The following is a 17058-nucleotide window of genomic DNA, read 5'->3' as shown; positions in this document are numbered from 1 at the left end:
AAAGCCTTGCCAAGCTCAGGCAGGCGATGTTGATACCAGCTATGCGCTGGGGTATCAGTAGCCTACCCGTAATCCTATAAGCTTCTCTTCCTCCCACTATCAGTCAGACCTGTTTATTTGGTGTCACAGTTCTTCAGGGCACAGACAGTCTGATTTCATGCTTGTACAGCATCTGGCAAAACGGGAAGCCAATCTCTATTGTGGAATATAAGCAATTATGGAATTATAATTGCAGATAATAACCCTAATGAGAACTAGGCGTTCCTGGGATCTCCTTCCAGCTGTTTCACTAAAATAAGCAGGGCTGTTTGGGAAATGAGTGATCATCTGTGTCACCATTATTCCTTCTATAAATCAGGAATAATTGCCCAATCCATGTAGGTGTAACAGAACAGTAAAACGAAGGAAGTTAGGGGCATTATTGGCTAGTAGGTAAAAATATTTTTCTGATTTACGAAACCCTAGGAAAAAAGGCTAACCTCAAACAACAGCAGGAGGGAGGGAGAGTGGAAGGGCTGGGGGCAGCACAGTCACAAACAACAGCAGTGACCTGCAAGAGAGGCATCCGTGAAAACTTTGTTGATGAAGTGAGTGTCATGGGCAGGATCCAGAGAAACAGGGAGATCGAGTGGGGTCTGAATAAAGATTAGAGTTAGAGGGGGATTTGGGGTGAATGGAGAAAAAACCAGGAGGACATGGAAGCAGAGACATAAGGGCCAAAATCCAAATTCCCTTTTGCACTGATACCCAGGTACCCACTGAGCTCTCCAGTCTCCTCAACAGCTCTCATTAGCAGAATATCTGGACCCTGTCCTTCATCCTAATGTGATCCTGCCCTCATTTTATTCCTGGTCCTAGCACAGAGGTTTACCACCATCTCAGAAAGATGCCCCAGCTGTGTAGTAACCTACAGCTGCCCTATACATTAAATGGTGCATCTGCAACTAGGGGCTGATGCCTGCAATGTGGAGTGGGGAGCTTGGGGGATTTCTCCTCCCCCTGCTCCTGCTTCTAGTTGCTACAAGAACTTCTCTTCTCTGCACCATCTGTCCCCCTCCTCAGGTGGCTGAGGGTGAGATAGGTGGTCTTACATAACCAGCCATGCTTCCTATACCTGTCCACCACTTGGACAATACTGTAGCCTCCTGGACACTGTGGGTGGTGTTGCATGGACTGGTACAACACAGGAAATCGAGACCGGAGTTATTTTCTGCCACAATGTGCTAACCTGAGCCCTGCCTGCTCCCAGCACCAAACCCCTGGGAAATGCACGAGGACAGAACAGCTCCTGGGTACTTGATAGAGAGAACTTGTAGCACACGGACAAAAGAGGGGACGCAGCAGTATGAAGATTTCAAGTACCAAAGGGAAGAGAAGGCCAGGAGACTGAGTTTGTCATGCAGCACAAACTTTAATGAGAATAAGAAGTGGCAGTAACAGGACATAATAGTGCAGAGAAAGTTTTGGGAAGGGTGTTAGCCAACATCTGCCCCAAAACTCTCAGGGGTGCAGAGAGCTCAGACCTCCCTGATTTCAGGGGGAAAACTGGTGCTGAGATCTTCTGAAAGCCATGCCCCTTGATGTATTCATAGTGCTCTTGGTTTCCACTCCTGGGCTGTTCCCTGTGCCGTGGGTTTTCCTTTGTGGTTTAACAGGACCCGCAGTTGCCATAGCGGTACTTATTGTAGCGCTGGGAATAGTAAGGGGACAGGCATCCTAAGGAGCTCCCGGACCCAGCAGAGCCCCCGGAGAGAAAGGAGCCGCCGATCTGGAGCGGCTCGGAGGTGCCCACGTAGCTCTCCTGGGGGCAGGAGGCGAGGATGGGTCCTGGGAAGGTGACGACGACTGGGGGTGGGTAGACCACGGCTCTGGAGTCGCCGCAGGACGTGACGCAGGGCTCGTTCCAGGCATCGGCGTACGGCTGGGGGCAGGTCACCTCACAGGGGTTGAAGCAGCGGGAGCTGAGCAGCTGGCGGTTGAAGGACATCTTTCTGCAGTGGAGCTGCGCCTGGAACAGACAGGGTAAGTGTAATGCTCGAGAGAGAGTGCAGTAAGAGCCTCCAAGGGTCCTGCAGGGAAGCCTAGATGCACAGGAAGAGACACTTTGCCATTGTAGGCATTTCTTTTCACAATCAACTCACTCTTTCTTTGATCGCTTTAAAAAAGGACATCTAGGCCACCTAATACTGATGAACCTGCTTCCCGCTCTGCTGCCCCATGCAGCCCCTCTCCTAAGAACAAGCACCAGTGCTTGTGCTTCTAGAGAATGGAGCTGCTAAGACACACACAGGCAGCAACTGGTTCAGGCTCACTTGGGGACTTTGAGAAAGAGCCAGAACCAAAACTGAGGAAGTCCCAGGATTTTCAGCGTTGCTGACAAGCGGTGGGGAGAATAGGCACCCCGTGAACACAACTTTAGTAAGCCAAAAGCAGAAGTCAGTTTTGATGCACCTGATCTCTATATGTGAAATAATTGAAGCCATCCCCATCTGGTGGAGATGAAGATGCTCTTGAGTCAGCTCAGAAATGAGCTCTATAAAACTATAGCTTTCCTTATGATATCCAATTGTATTTGAGATAAGGTTGGTTTTTTTAGGAGAAGGCTTTGGGACATATTTGGAAGCTTTCAATATTTTGCATTATCTATGTCCAGTTCACTTTAATAGAAGCTAACAATCCGAAACCCATAGGTAGAGCTGCAAATCCAACCCTTAACTTCTAAAACCTGCTCCCATCTATGTCTGGGGGTGAAAATGGCTAAAATGCTCTCCTATGAAAACAGTCTGTGTTCAACAACAGAACAACTCCCAGAGTATCAATGCAAAGCTCGGTTTTGAAGCTTCCACAGCAACATTTTACAAAGTTGAAAAATAGAGATTTAAAGAAGACTTACTTGGTTCAGCTAGGAGGAGACACGCAGCAGAGTGATTAGAAGAGCTTTGAGCTGCAAGTGCTTTTATATGTTTCCTGGGACTGCCTGGAGCCACCGAGACATTCTTTCATCACACGAGAAAAATGTCCTGCATGTCATTGCATGTCATTCCCCCAGGTGGGGTGAATTTTGCATGCTGCTTCGATTATTGGGCAATCTGCAGACACAAAAGATATGGCATCAATATGACCAAGGCAGTGGGAGGATTGCAACTGAAACCTGTTCTGGCCACTTCATCCCTAGTATCATTCCCCTGCCTTCATCAGTAGCAAGGAATCAAATTCTTGGTTTATTCTTTGAAAAACTGATTCAACAGAGAATAGTCACATCATTAAGAAGAAGTCTAGGCCTCTCTTCCTCCAAAGACTTGTGTCCCTTTGTTGTACACAGGTGTGTTGCACTTTGAGGTCCCGTGAGTTTCCTCACCTCATTTGAGTTCAATGCCACTATAAATCCTTGCTGTATTATACCACATGTTTATGCAGGTAAGAACAAACTTGCTGCTATATCTCTCAGGAAAAAAGAGTTAGGGTCCCTCTTCCTGCTTCATAGGTTTCCTGAATGTGATGGCTGCTCAGCATTGGTTTCTGAGCCCCTCATTGCTTTCTGTGGTTCTTTCCACCGTGTTCCCTTTTCCCCCTGTGTTGACATGAGAACTTGCAGTTGGAGAAAATGTCACCAGGGAACTTTTGTTATTTTTTCCTAAAGAAGTATTGAAATACTAGCAAATTGCCTGATGGAGGGCAGGCAGGGACAGAGGCCCATGTCCAGGTCACCCGCCAACCCTGCTGCTTTGGGGCTGGACCTGCTGCACCCCCTCCCCACCCACCGCTTTGGGACTGGGGCAGGACCCAATTGCCCCACCCCTCCTCGGAGTGATGGGCGGGGACAGAGCACTGCCACCCAGCACCCTCACCACCGCCTCCCAATAGCGGGGGGATTGGAGGAAAGCTTGCCCCGCTGTCCCCTCCATCCCCCTTGGCCAGCACCTGTGTCGTTGCTGCTGCCCCCTGGTCCATCCCCTCTGTCCTGCTGTCATGGTGCTGCACCACTGCCACCGCCTCCTGTCCGAATGCTCTTGGAGCACTCTGAATGGCTGCTGAGACAACCAATCAGAGCATGAATAAAGCAGTACGCACAGACAGACATACAGATTAAGGCAGATAGATAGATAGATAGATAGATAGATTGATAATTCTTGATTGATTGCATGCCAAGTAGGCACCTAGGTGCTGCCATTAGTGCCTGTCCAAAGTGACAAATCAATTGATGGGGATTGGAGATGATCTCCTGTATCCTGCTGCATCCCAGCCTAAATGGTGCCACTAGATATATGGCAATAGGAAGTGTCCATAGACCAAAACAGTGTCTTTGGCACACCTTCAGCTCACCCATCAAGTTACGCAGCCTTACTGATGTAGGAAAGACTTGCAGGGGGGAGTGGTGCCATCACTGCCTTGCCCAGAGGCAGATATCCCAGTGGCTATATCTGCAGGTAAAAGTCTATGCGTACACTTCATTGTATCCCAGCAATCCTTTCCAAATTCCTCGGACCCCCTACACCACATCTCTCCTGGCAGTCAGAGGGTGCCACACACCCACCTGCTGCAGTATTTTTCAGGAAGGCAGAAATTATAAGTGTTTCCTGGAAGAATGAAACCTCTTGAGATGACATCATGGACAAGTGTTACGGCTCTATTTGTGTAGTTGGGTGTTTCCCTTTGACCCCTCCGCATCTACCCAGCACAATAAGCTCGGGCACAACATTTGCATTTCTGAGGCTGCTGTGATGAGTTGTCAGTGATACATGGGGGATGCACTCTGACTTTACTGGTGCCAGAGCTGCCGGTCCAGTTTGGTGCCTCCCTGGTGCCAATGATTCAGCTCCTGTTCCAAACAGGCATCGTCTGACAGACTCATGCGCCCAGGGCTGTGAAACCTTCAGAAGTCAGAATCGACACCCTGAAATGGAGCAAAACATGGGGAAGACCTATAGGGCCTGGCTCTCTCATTTGCCAAATACAGTCCCAGCTCCCAGTGACAACAGCCCTACTTGGGCTACAGCACTCAGCACTTCTACAAGCCAGTGCTTGTCAGCTCATTCAGGATTGTGGAACTTGCTATTGAGTTTTATAGCTTAGTAAAGATTATAACTTCTCTCTCTAAGAGGTAAAAAGTTGCTTCCCTTTTCATTGCCATTACTTTTTACAAAACACATGTGAACTAGGTAATCAGGATGGGGAGTCAGACTTCTAAAAGGACAATTGAGACATGGGCTGAGGTATTTCCGTAACATCACTTGCTTATTCGGGGAAGAATTGAGTGAGGTACACGAGCACTGTTTTGTTGGTGGCATTATTCATCATTGGAGTACCTGCAGGACCTTGATAATGTGACTTAAATCTGTGCCCGGTGGTCTGGGCACTGTAGAGATGCAGAACAATAAACCAATTCTATCCTATGGGACCACCTAAACTAACCATGCAGGTGTATCCAGCAGCGGGAGGAAGGATTGTTATCTGTGTTGTACACAAGAGAGGATGATGCTGGGGGTTTCAAAATATATCAGTAAACTAGGATCCGCTCTCTTCGAAGAAGCTGCCCCCATGACATTTCCCAGGATAAGCTGTGGTAGGGGCTGAAAGTGAACAGGAGCTTCCTGTGTGCAGTCCTGTGCTTTAGCCACACAACCAGCTGTTGTCTCCAAGAAGCTGTCTGGAGTTGAGTGCCTTGTGCCGAACTGTGATGTCTAACATGTTCTTTAGTATTTTGCCCTATTTCCTTGCCTATTTTCAATACCACAGCTGCCTAGAGCTGCCCTGATCAAACATAGAGGAATGAGTGTATGTACCCATCCATCATCTGTAAGGTAATGGTGTTCAATTATCAGCCTGACTAATTGGAGTAGGTGAACTATCTCAGACATGCCCTTGTAAGTCCAAATGGAAATCCATGCCCTCTTTTTTTGTTCCTTTTTAATGCACCACACAACACACACACACACACACACACACGTACATTAATATATTTATATATCTATTTCCCTTTGAACTCCAATGAAGTCAGAGTTGAGCTAAAACTCTCAAATATTTTGTAAATCCTTCTACTGCTACTAGGAAGTCAGGGTTTGGTTGTGAGCATTGCTGAAGACAAGATTTAGGAGAGTGACCAGCAACCTTTTTAGACACAGGCTCCCCTCGTTACACTAGAGACACCCCTCATTAGGCACAGGTACTTGTCAGTAGACTTGAGACACTCTGCAGTTCAAAAATCATACCACATGTGCTTCGGACACACTCTTCTTCTGTCGCTTTGATTCTTATATTAATGCCACTTTACCTTGGCTGTTCCAGACACAGCTCCACTGCAGAAAGATGTCCTTCAACCGCCAGCTGCTCAGCTCCCGCTGCTTCAACCCCTGTGAGGTGACCTGCCCCCAGCCGTACGCCAATGCCTGGAACGAGCCCTGCGTCACGTCCTGCGGCGACTCCAGAGCCGTGGTCTACCCACCCCCAGTCGTCGTCACCTTCCCAGGACCCATCCTCGCCTCCTGCCCCCAGGAGAGCTACGTGGGCACCTCCGAGCCACTCCAGATCGGTGGCTCCTTTCTCTCCGGGGGCTCTGCTGGGTCCGGGAGCTCCTTAGGATGCCTGTCCCCTTACTATTCCCAGCGCTACAATAAGTACCGCTATGGCAACTGCGGGTCCTGTTAAACCACAAAGGAAAACCCATGGCACAGGTTACAGGATGTGAGTGGAAACCCACAGCACAGGGAACTGCACAGAGTGGAAACCAAGACCACCATGAATGCATCGAGCGGCATGGCTTTCGGAAGATCTTGGCACTAATGTTCCCGCTGAAAACAAGGATCTCTGAGCTCTCTGCACCTCTGAGAGTTTTGGGGCAGTTGTTTGCTAAAGCCCTTTCCCAAACTCTCTCTGCATGATTATGTCCTGTTAATGTAACTTCTTATTGTCATTAAAAACTGTGCTGCATGGCATTCTCAGTCTCCTGGCCTCTTCCCTTTGAAGTTTGAAATACAAATCTCTGGGTATATAGTCACCTTGGCAAAGGCTGGGTACAAGTTCAGTGCACCACAAAAGGTCTTGCAATGACAGAAGAGTCTGAGCCCTTACGTAGTAAGTGTCAGCCTGAAGTCCTGGCACAACACTGTATTTCACTTACATGACCAATATTGCAGTGATGATACTCTCGTGTGCAGCATTCATTAGGGCAGATGTGGCAGGTGGTTACCCTGGGATTCACTGTCACGACATTGCGCTAGCAATACGAAGAAGCAGGGGTAAAGCCTTCAGGCTGTTCTACAAAGCCTGACAGGACCCCAGGACCCACCCTCGCTCCACTTCTGGCCTGACATTTGTACTGCCATGTCCCTTCGTTTGTACATTTGCTATGTGTCTGCTGTAGCAAGTTCCCAGAGCTGTTCTGTCCTAGCGCATTTCCCAGGGGTTTGTTGCTTAGAGCAGGCAGGGCTCAGGTTGTGGCTAGTGTGTTGTGGCAGAAAACAACTCCGGTCTCAATTTCTGGGGTTGTAGCAGACTATGCAGCACCACCCACAGTGCCCTGGGGGACATCAGTGTCATCCAAGTGGTGGACAAAGAGCTGAAGGAAGCATAGCTGGTTGCTTATGACCAACTATCTCACCCGTGGCCATGTGAGGAGTGAGGTAGATGGTGCAGAGAAGAGTCGTTCTTGTAGCAGCTGCTGGCTGGATAAGGGAGGAAGAGTAATAGGATCCCCAGAGTCCCCCTCTCCATATTGCAGGCAGTGGGCCCTGCTTTCAGATGTGCCATTTAATGTACAGGGCAGCTATAGGTTACTACACACCTGGAGCATTTTTCTGAGATGGTGGTAAACCTCTATGCTAGGGCCAGGAAGAAAATGAGGGCAAGGTCAAATGAGGATGAAGGAAAAGGTTCAGCTACTGTGCTAATGGGAGCTGTTGAGCAGGCCGGCAATCTCGGTGGGAAAATTGAGTATCAGTGCAAAAGGGAATTTGGGTTTTGCCCCTTATGTCTCTGCTTCAGTGTCCTCCTGGTCTGATTTCTGCATTCAGCCCAAATCCCTCTTTGAACTCGTCATCGTCTTTATTCAGACCCTACCTGCTCTCCCTGTTTCTTTGGGTCCTGCCTGTGGCATTTGCTAGATATTGCTACAGACAGACGGAGATGGAGGTAGAACACAAGCTTCCCTGGGTTGAACTCCCATCACCAGATGCTGCAAAAGGACCTGAGATGAAGCCAGCATTGGGAAGAGACAGGCAGGCTCCTGGCCCACCTTTCATCTGACCTGAACCCCAGCAGGCGGGCAGTGACCTGGGGGCAGGCGTTCCCCCAGTGCCTTCGTTGGGCTTGCACTCAGCCCAAGAAGAGCCGTGAGCAGAGGGTGGTGCTCTGCAGCATGTTGGGCTTCTCCCTACAGCTCCACACCAGGCTCCAGGCATAGGGGACCAGTTGCTCCTGGGTCACCACTGCAATAGCCCTCCCCAGTCCTGCTACTCTGCCCAGGCCTTTATATCTCAGCCCAGGGCATGGTGGTGGGACCTGAAGAGGTGAGTGTCCACATTGCCCACTCCCAAAGCCACCTTTGCCATGCTCTGGAGCATGACTGCACTTGTGTGAACTCCTGGGACCTTGCTAGAGTGGACACATAGCGAACAGACAAGAAAGGGGACACAGCAGAAGTGGAGTGAGGGTGGGTCCTGGGGTCCTGTCAGGGTTGTAGGACAGCCTGAAGTCTTTAGCCTCTCTTTCTTCACTTTTTAGTTCAAATTGATGACAGTGAATCCCAGACTAACCCCGCCTCCCCCAACCTGAACCGCTCTTATGAATGCTGCAATGTCCCATGCGAAAGTATCATGACTGCCATATGGGTCACACAAGTAAAATGCAGTGTTATGCCAAGGATCTCAGGCTGCTACTGACTATGTAAGGGCTTAGACTCTCCTCTCATTGCAAGACCTAGTGTGGTGCACAGACTGTATACCCAGCCTCCGCCAGGGCAATAATTTCCCCTGAATATGTAAGGGCTCAGACTCCCCTCTCATTGCAAGACCTTGTGTGGTTCACAGAACTTGTACCCAACCTTTCCCAAGGTGATCATTTCCCCAGAGATTAGTATTTTAAGTACCAAAGGGAAGAGAAGGCCAGGACACTGAGAAAGTCATGCAGCACAATCTTTAATGGGAATAAGAAGTGGCACTTACAGAACATAATCATGCATGGGAAGGGCATCGTGTTTTGGGAATGGCTTTAGCCAACAATGCCCCAAAACGCTCCGAGGTGCAGAGAGCTCAGAGCTCCCTGACTGCAGCTGGACCATTGGTGTTGAGAGCTTCTGAAAGCCAAGCCCCTCGATGCATTCATGGTGGTCCTGGTTTCCACTTCTGGGGATCCACCCTGTGCGGTGGATTTTCCTGCTGGGTTTAACAGGACCCACAGTTGCCATAGCAGTATGCATTATGTAGACTAGGCCATTCACTTATATTCCTCCTTCGTATGCTGAAGCTGTTAAAAGCACTAAGAAAATGCACCTTTATTCCTGCCCATTCAGACCCAATGAAACATGATTCCAGGAAGCAATTTAGGCCATCAGGTTTTTAAGATCAACGAAAACCTGGAGGGTGTAATGAGCTTGTCATGGTATTGGAAGGATGACAACTTAATACGTATCAGGATCAGCTGGAAAAGCAATTACATTGCAACACCTGGATGAATTACTCAGGCAGCACGTTTGGGTTAGTAATGCCTTTAGGCTCAAATGGTGTCACAATAGCCTTGTGGTTGTCTCAAAAAGTATTTAAAAGTGTTAGTCACTCAGCTCTCTTTTAAGTGCTTTTGTTCTCCTCTGTGGGGTGGGTGCACTTGATTTGGCTTCACTCTTGTTGAGATGTCACATTTTATCTTAAACTTGCATTCTGTATCAATGCTCATTTGGGAAAAGAGGGGCTTTTTCATAAGAGTCTTTTCCAGATCACATCCTGCCCTTAGGGGTTTGGTTGGAAGATATCTAAAGGTTGCTATTCCAGAAAACGTTGCATGCTACTTTGACAAATCAAAGCACCAAACTCAGTTATATGCCCTGATTAAATCTTTGCTAGGAAACTGGCATTAGAAATTTTCATCAGATAAAATCTAGGGCCCTACAGAACAGACAGGTGAGGAGACAATGTCAGACTGTACAATGCAGGAGAAGGAACTGCCTAATGGATGGGCTTTTGTAGAGAATAGTTGACCTTGTAATCAAATCATGGTATGTGATCAATAAAATGGCTCCAGTTTAGGCCATATATGATGGTTCTTAGGCTTAGCCCCATTCAAGCAATATTTCTTGTGACTTAAAAAAAGGCAGAGCAATGAAACTTTGCAGAAAGAATGAGATCAGCATCAAAAATGCATGAGCCAGGTCCTGGGTAATTTGGATGCATAGGTCAGGACAGGTGGAGACAGACCACACCTGATAAGCTATACCTGCTGCATTCATCTCATTAGAGCCACTGTGTCAGGGTGGACTTGATCCTGTCATCTCACTCCATTGTGAACACTCATAGACATGAAGGGGTTATAGCACAAGTTAATCGTATTTATTTATGTGATTTAGATGCCAGCTTTCCCAACAGAAACTCAGGGCGTTTACAGTAAAAGTACAGAATAACTTAGGAGAGTGGCAAGAGCCAAATGAGAAAGAAGAGAACAAAACAACTTAAAAGGGGACCTAGAATATTGACTGAAGTGACCCACAAAATAATATCTTAGTGTATTGGCTAAATTACTACCAAAATAGCTTGTTACAGAACACAGGAGGCAAAGGGACCCTTTCTCATACACCGCAGCCTCCTGTGGAGAGGTGGATTACAGGGGTCTTTCCCTCGACTGCTCTTCTAACCTCTCCAGTTTCCGCATGCACTTGCCAGGGTCTTGCCTGGTGGGAGAGGAGGCAGGAGGTAGCAGGTGAGTGAACATAGAGAGATTTGCTGGACGCCCCATTACAGAATCATCGAACATGAGGGTTGAAGGGACCTCAGGAGGTCACATTTGGTCCAACCCCCTGGTCAAAGCAGGACTAGCCCAACTACATTATCCCCTCCAACAAGGTCAACTGGTGCCGCCTTATTCAGGGGGAACATGTGCCCCCTCATGACCAATCCCAGAGCAGGGGATCCCCAGTGGGTGATCCTGTGATCCGGGGAGGGGGTTCCCCCATGGGTGATCATGCAGTTTAGGGGGCGATCCCGCCAACCAGGGGGCATCTCCTGCGGGTGATCCTGCGGACAAGGGGGGAGTCCCCTGCGTGATCCCATGACAGCTGATCACAGTGGGCAATCTCTGTGCTCACTGAAACCACTTTGGGGAATGGCTGTGGCCGCTTCTGGGGGCAAGTGCCAGCCGATTACTGTAACCGCTCCCAAAAGTGGACGCAGCCACTCCCCAAAATGGCTGCAACAACCGCAGCAATCGGCCAGCACTTGCAGAGGGGGCTGGAATTCCTGCCTACCCCCCTGCTCATCACCTAAGCAGTGCATGTGGCCATCAGGGGGTGCACCGGCGCTCTCAGGGGGTGCACGTACCCCTTCCCTGTACCCCTTCTATGCATCGCCACTGCCAGCTAAGGCTTTTTCTAGCTGGGTCTTAAACACCTCCAAGAATGGAGACTCCACATCCTGTCTAGGTTACCTATTCCAGTGCTTCACCACCCTCCTAGTGAGAAAAGTTTTGCTAATATTTAACTTAATCCTTCTTTGCTACAACTTGAGCCCTTTGCTCCTTGTTCTGTCATCTGCCCCCACTGAGAACAGCCCAGCTCCATCCTCTCTGAAACCCCCTGCAGGGAGCTGAAAGCTGCTATTAAATCCCCCCTCAGTCTTTTCTTCTCCAGACTAAATAGGCCCAGTTCCCCCAGCATGTGGTCACAAGTCATGTGCCACAGCTCTCGAACCATTTCCGTTGCCCTCCGCTGGACTCTATCCAAATCTTTCCATGGGGGGAGGGCCCAAAACTGGACACAAGACTTCAGATGTAGCCTCACCAGTGCTGAACAGAAGGGAATAATCACTTCCCTTCAACTACTGGCAATGCTCCTACCAGTGCAACTCATAATGCTGTTAGCCTTCTTGGCAACAAGGGCACACTGCTGGCTCCCATCCGTCTTTTTGTCCCCTGTCACCCCCAGGTCCTTTTCTGCAGAGCTGCCCCCGAGCCTGTAACAGTGCAGGGGATTGTTCTGTCCTAAGTGCGGGACTTGGCACGTGTCCTTATTAAACCCTCAAGTTGTCTTACATTTCCATGCTCTCCAGTGTGACTGTACTTGTGCTATTAGGAGCCAAGAGATTCACCACTCAGGTCATTTTGGCTGTACTAGCAAAGCACAAAACCTACATACAGCCCCTTTCCATGGCCAATCCCCATGCAGGGTCCCACAGCTGTAGGTTTCCCAGGACCTCGCTGGAGCCCCTGTACAGAGCTCAGCCTGCAGTGGGGTGGGTGGGCTGTGGGGGAGGGGATTTCAAGGCTAGGTGTGGAGATGTGGTGCTGGGGGCTTAAGCAGGGGCTGGAAGAACAGGGGGCAATTTCCCTCCAGACCTTTCTTCTCCACCCTGCTAGTGCAATGGCAGCCAGCAGAGGTGACAGTGACAATGAGGCTGACGATCGCTGTGCAAGGAATCACTCTCAAAGAGTGAGACATGTATGAAAATCACCATGGTAGTGGGAACCTGCAGTCTGCTATGGGCCAAATAAGGGGGCAGATTCATGTTTTTAATGGGCCTGAGTAGGGCATTAGTTTCATAGTTTCATAGTTGGTAGGGTCAGAAGGGACCTGAGCACATCATCAAGTCCGACCCCCTGCCATGAGCAGGAAAGAGTGCTGGGGTCAGACGACCCCAGCTAGGTGATTATCTAGCCTCCTTTTGAAGACCCCCAGGATAGAAGCAAGCACCACTTCCCTTGGAAGTTGGTTCCAGATCGTATATTGTTTGGGCCCCTCTCACAAGAGGACAATTTAACTCTGTAAGATATAGAATTAATAAGTGAATTTATATGCGGAGGAGAAAGTCAAACCCGATACACGCATTAGGATTCAGCACAAACTTTATTAGGAACAAAAAATGAAGCTGAGAGCACATAATCATACAGAGAATAAAGAATTTGCTTCCAAAGTTTGGAGAAGGGTCAAAATCGCTTGCCCACCCCCAATGGGCAGTCTCACCACGGGGTTCTCCTTTTAGTTGCCACTGCCAACGCTGATGAGCAAGGTCTGTTTTCAGCTGCTCATGTGATGCATTCAGTTTCTTCCACACACTATGAAATCGGAGAGGGAACAGTCTACAGAGAGGGACAGAGCAATACTCCCAATACATTTCTGGCATGGTAGTTTTTAATAACCAGAAACCAACAACAGTTGTTCCTGGAAAGGCTGCATATGGCTCAGGATAAGTAGATATTGTCCTAATGGAGAAATGGCAAAAATTCTGGGCCTGCTTGTTCAGAGATGCTGAGCACATCCATGTCGCCCAGGTTTCTGTAGGACAGGGGGTACTCGGCATTCCTGAAAACCATGCCCTGTATTTATGACTACATTGCTTTCCACTCCTGGGGTGTTCCCTGTGCCGTGGGTTTTCCTGCGGGGTTTAACAGGAGCCGCAGTTGCCATAGCGGTACTTATTGTAGCGCTGGGAATAGTAAGGGGACAGGCATCCTAAGGAGCTCCCGGACCCAGCAGAGCCCCCGGAGAGAAAGGAGCCGCCGATCTGGAGCGGCTCGGAGGTGCCCACGTAGCTCTCCTGGGGGCAGGAGGCGAGGATGGGTCCTGGGAAGGTGACGACGACTGGGGGTGGGTAGACCACGGCTCTGGAGTCGCCGCAGGACGTGACGCAGGGCTCGTTCCAGGCATTGGCGTACGGCTGGGGGCAGGTCACCTCACAGGGGTTGAAGCAGCGGGAGCTGAGCAGCTGGCGGTTGAAGGACATCTTTCTGCAGTGGAGCTGTGCCTGGAACAGCCGAGATCGAGTGGCGTTAATATAAAGAACAAAGAAACAGCAGAAGAGTGCATACAAAGCACATATGGGATTATGTTTGAACTGCAGGGTTTCTCAGGTCAACCGAGGAGTGCTTGTGTCTAATGAGGAGTGTCTCAAGTCTAACAAGGGGAGCCCGTGTCTAAAAAGGTCGATAGTCACTTTCTTAAAGCCTGTCTTTACCAATGCTCACAAGCAAACCCTGGCTTCCTGGCAACAGTACAAAGACTCACAAAGTATTAGTAAGTTTGAGCTGAATGAGAGAGAGAGATTTAGCAGATATAAAAAGTAACAGAAAAAAGTGAGACTTACTCAGTTCACCAAGGAGGGGTAGTCCGGAGAAGTGCATGGAGCTGTGCTGGTGATGAGCACTTTTATATGGTTTGTTAGCCTGCCTGGAGCACCCGAGACACCCACAGCTCATGTGGCCATTCTTGATTGCAAAATAACATTTCCTGGCCATGTCATACCTCCACAAGGGCTTTGCATACTGGTTCCAATTATCAGGCAATTTTCCAGCTTGAAGTGCCATGACACAGTGGCAGCAGCTTGGAGGTGTCCTTGAATTATGGGGGTTTGGACCCCAAATTCATCCCTGGCATCATTCCTCTGACTTCAGTGGAATTGAAATGAAAATATTTATATAAATATATTAATGTAGATGTGTGCGTGCGCGCGCGTTTTTTAATAATGAACTAAAAAAACGGACATGGATTTCCATCTGAACACAGGAGGGTGTGTCCGAGATAAATCACCTACTCCAAATAATCAGGTTGATACTTGAACACCATTATCCTACAGCTGATGGATTGCTACTATATTCATTCCTGTATGTTTTATCAGGGCAATTTTAGGCAGCTGTGGTATGGAAAATAGTCAACGAAACAGGGGAAAATACTAAAGAATATATTAGCCATCACAGTTCAACACAAGGTGCTGAGGTCTCGAAAACAACTTGGAGACAATGGCTCGTTGGGTGGTAAAAGCATGGGAGTGGAAGCAGGAAGCTTTCATTCACTCCCTACCCCTGCCTCAAATAATTAGGCTGGGGAATTTTATGGGTGCAGTTTCTTATCAGAGCTCATTTCTGAATGGATCCTACTTTATTGATAGATTTGAAGCCCCCTGCATCAGCCTCTCACATGTACAACATGAATGATAATCCTTTCTCCTGCTGCTGGACACACCTGCATATATAGCTCAGGTTGGTCATATAGGACATAGATGGTTTACTGTTCTGCATCTCTACAGTGCCCAGAGCACTGGGAACAGATTTAAGTCATGTTATCAAGGTACAGCAAGCACTCTAATGATGAGAAACGCCACGAAAATAAAGTAACAGTGCTCGTGTTCCTCAGCCAGCTCTTCCCCTAAATCATCAAATGATGTTCCAGAAATGCCTCAGCCCATGTTTCAATTATCCTTTCTATAAGTCTGATTTAATGACTATCTATTGTTACCTAACTCACATACATTTTGTAAAAAGGAATGGCAATGTAAATGGAAGCTGCGATTTCCCTGTTAGAGGGAGAAGTCATAATCCCTACTGGGCTATGAAACTAGAAGCCTGAACAAGCTGACAACACTGGCTTGTAGAAGTGTTGAGTGCTGGCAAAAGGGGCTGTAGTCACTGGGAGCTGGGGTAGTATTAGGAAAACAAGAGAGAGTGGCCCTATAGGTCGTCCCCATGTTTTGCTTCACTTCACACTGTGGATTCTGATTTCTGAAGGTTTCACAGCCCTGGGCGCATGAGTCTGTCAGACGATGCTCGGCTGGAACAGGAGCTGAATCACTGGCACCAGGGAGGCACCAAACTGGACCGGCAGCTCTGGCACCAGCAAAGCCAGAGTGAATTCCCCATGAATCACTGACAACACATCACAGCAGCCTCAGAAATGCAAATGTCCTGCCTGAGCTAATTTTGCTGGGCAGATCCAGAGGAGCCAAAGGGAAACACCTCCAGAGGGGCCAAAGGGGAACTCCCAACTGCACGAATACAGCAGAAACGCTTGTCCATGCTGTCATCTCGAGATGTTTCATTCTTCCATGAAACACTTACAGTTTCTTCCTTTATGGGAAATATTTCATCCGTCTGGTCTTTACCAGCCCAGCCTCTCAGACCTGGCAGCAGCTCAGCCTCTTCCACTGGCAAGACAGACCTCCAGAGATCAGGGCTGCCTGAATACCCTTCATCTTTGCTCCATGCACTGTAATATTAATTAGCTCTAACTTCACCCCACACAGCCCAGCCCTGCTTCCCAATGCACTGCTAGTAATCACTGGAACAATAGTACAATCTATTGTACTATCAGCTTGTACTATTGCTCCAGTGTACAAGGAAACATATAAAAGCACTTGCAGCTCAGAGATCTTCTAATCCCTCTCCTGCATTTCTCCTCCTGGCTGAACCAAGTAAGTCTTTTTTTACTCTATATTTGGACAAGGTGGACAAGGTGCAGGTGCCAGGAGAGATGTGGTTTGGGGGTCCAGAGGAATTTGGAAAGGGCTGCTAAGATACAATGAAGCACAAGGGTAGATTTTTACCTCTGGGTAACTCCACTGCGATCTCCGCCTCTGAAGATGGCTGTGAGGGCACTGCTCCCCTACATGCAAGTCCTTCCAAGAGCAGTAAGGCTGCACAGCTTGGCGGGTGACCAGGAGATGCACTGAGGCTACACATCCCCCTATGGACAAGGTCTATTGCCATCTACGCAGCGCCACCGTTGAGGCCTGGAGGCAGTGGGATACAGGATCATACTTCCAATTTCTAGAGATTGATTTAAACCTTCTGACAGGCACTTTGGGCAGAACGGGGTACTACTTGGCAGACAACCATGCTACAGATTTGTCACCATTCAATCAATAAATCATGCAAGAAAATCCATAAAAAGAATCATAGTCTGATATCTGTTTAGGAAAACATAAAACTCCCTTAGTGAAATATTGAAGGAGGCAGCTTTTCTCCATCTAGAAGCTCTCACATCCTTTGGGAACATGCAACAAGGGGAAAGAGGGAACATGGTCATAAGAACCACGGGAAGCATCGAGGGGCTCCGAAACTAATGCTTAGCAGCCGTCACACTTGGGAAAGCCA

General features: G+C 48.6%; 3 protein-coding genes across 3 annotated transcripts; 1 reads left to right on the top strand and 2 right to left on the bottom strand.

Moving 5' to 3' along the window:
- Positions 1-1400: 1400 nt before the first annotated feature.
- On the bottom strand, positions 1401-2967 carry LOC149861081 (feather keratin B-4-like). Its single transcript, XM_090053157.1, has 2 exons — positions 2894-2967; positions 1401-2008 (listed from the first exon to the last, which is right to left on the bottom strand). The coding sequence occupies exon 2, from the start codon at positions 1985-1987 to the stop codon at positions 1649-1651; it is 339 nt and encodes a 112-aa protein (XP_089909283.1). The 5' UTR covers positions 1988-2008; positions 2894-2967; the 3' UTR covers positions 1401-1648.
- Positions 2968-6306: 3339 nt separating this feature from the next.
- LOC149861080 (feather keratin B-4-like) lies at positions 6307-6645 on the top strand. Its single transcript, XM_090052844.1, has one exon. It carries the CDS (start codon positions 6307-6309, stop codon positions 6643-6645), a length of 339 nt encoding a protein of 112 aa, XP_089908970.1.
- Positions 6646-13407: 6762 nt separating this feature from the next.
- On the bottom strand, positions 13408-13940 carry LOC149861079 (feather keratin B-4-like). The gene has a single exon (XM_090052782.1). The coding sequence runs from the start codon at positions 13914-13916 to the stop codon at positions 13578-13580; it is 339 nt and encodes a 112-aa protein (XP_089908908.1). The 5' UTR covers positions 13917-13940; the 3' UTR covers positions 13408-13577.
- Positions 13941-17058: the final 3118 nt, after the last annotated feature.

Source organism: Crocodylus siamensis, chromosome 6 (assembly GCF_052110815.1).
Source record: "Crocodylus siamensis isolate JL-2025a chromosome 6, ASM5211081v1, whole genome shotgun sequence".
Lineage (NCBI taxonomy): Eukaryota > Metazoa > Chordata > Crocodylia > Crocodylidae > Crocodylus > Crocodylus siamensis.
The sequence above is the reverse complement of the archived record's forward strand: the minus strand, read 5'-3'. Positions and strand labels throughout refer to the sequence as shown.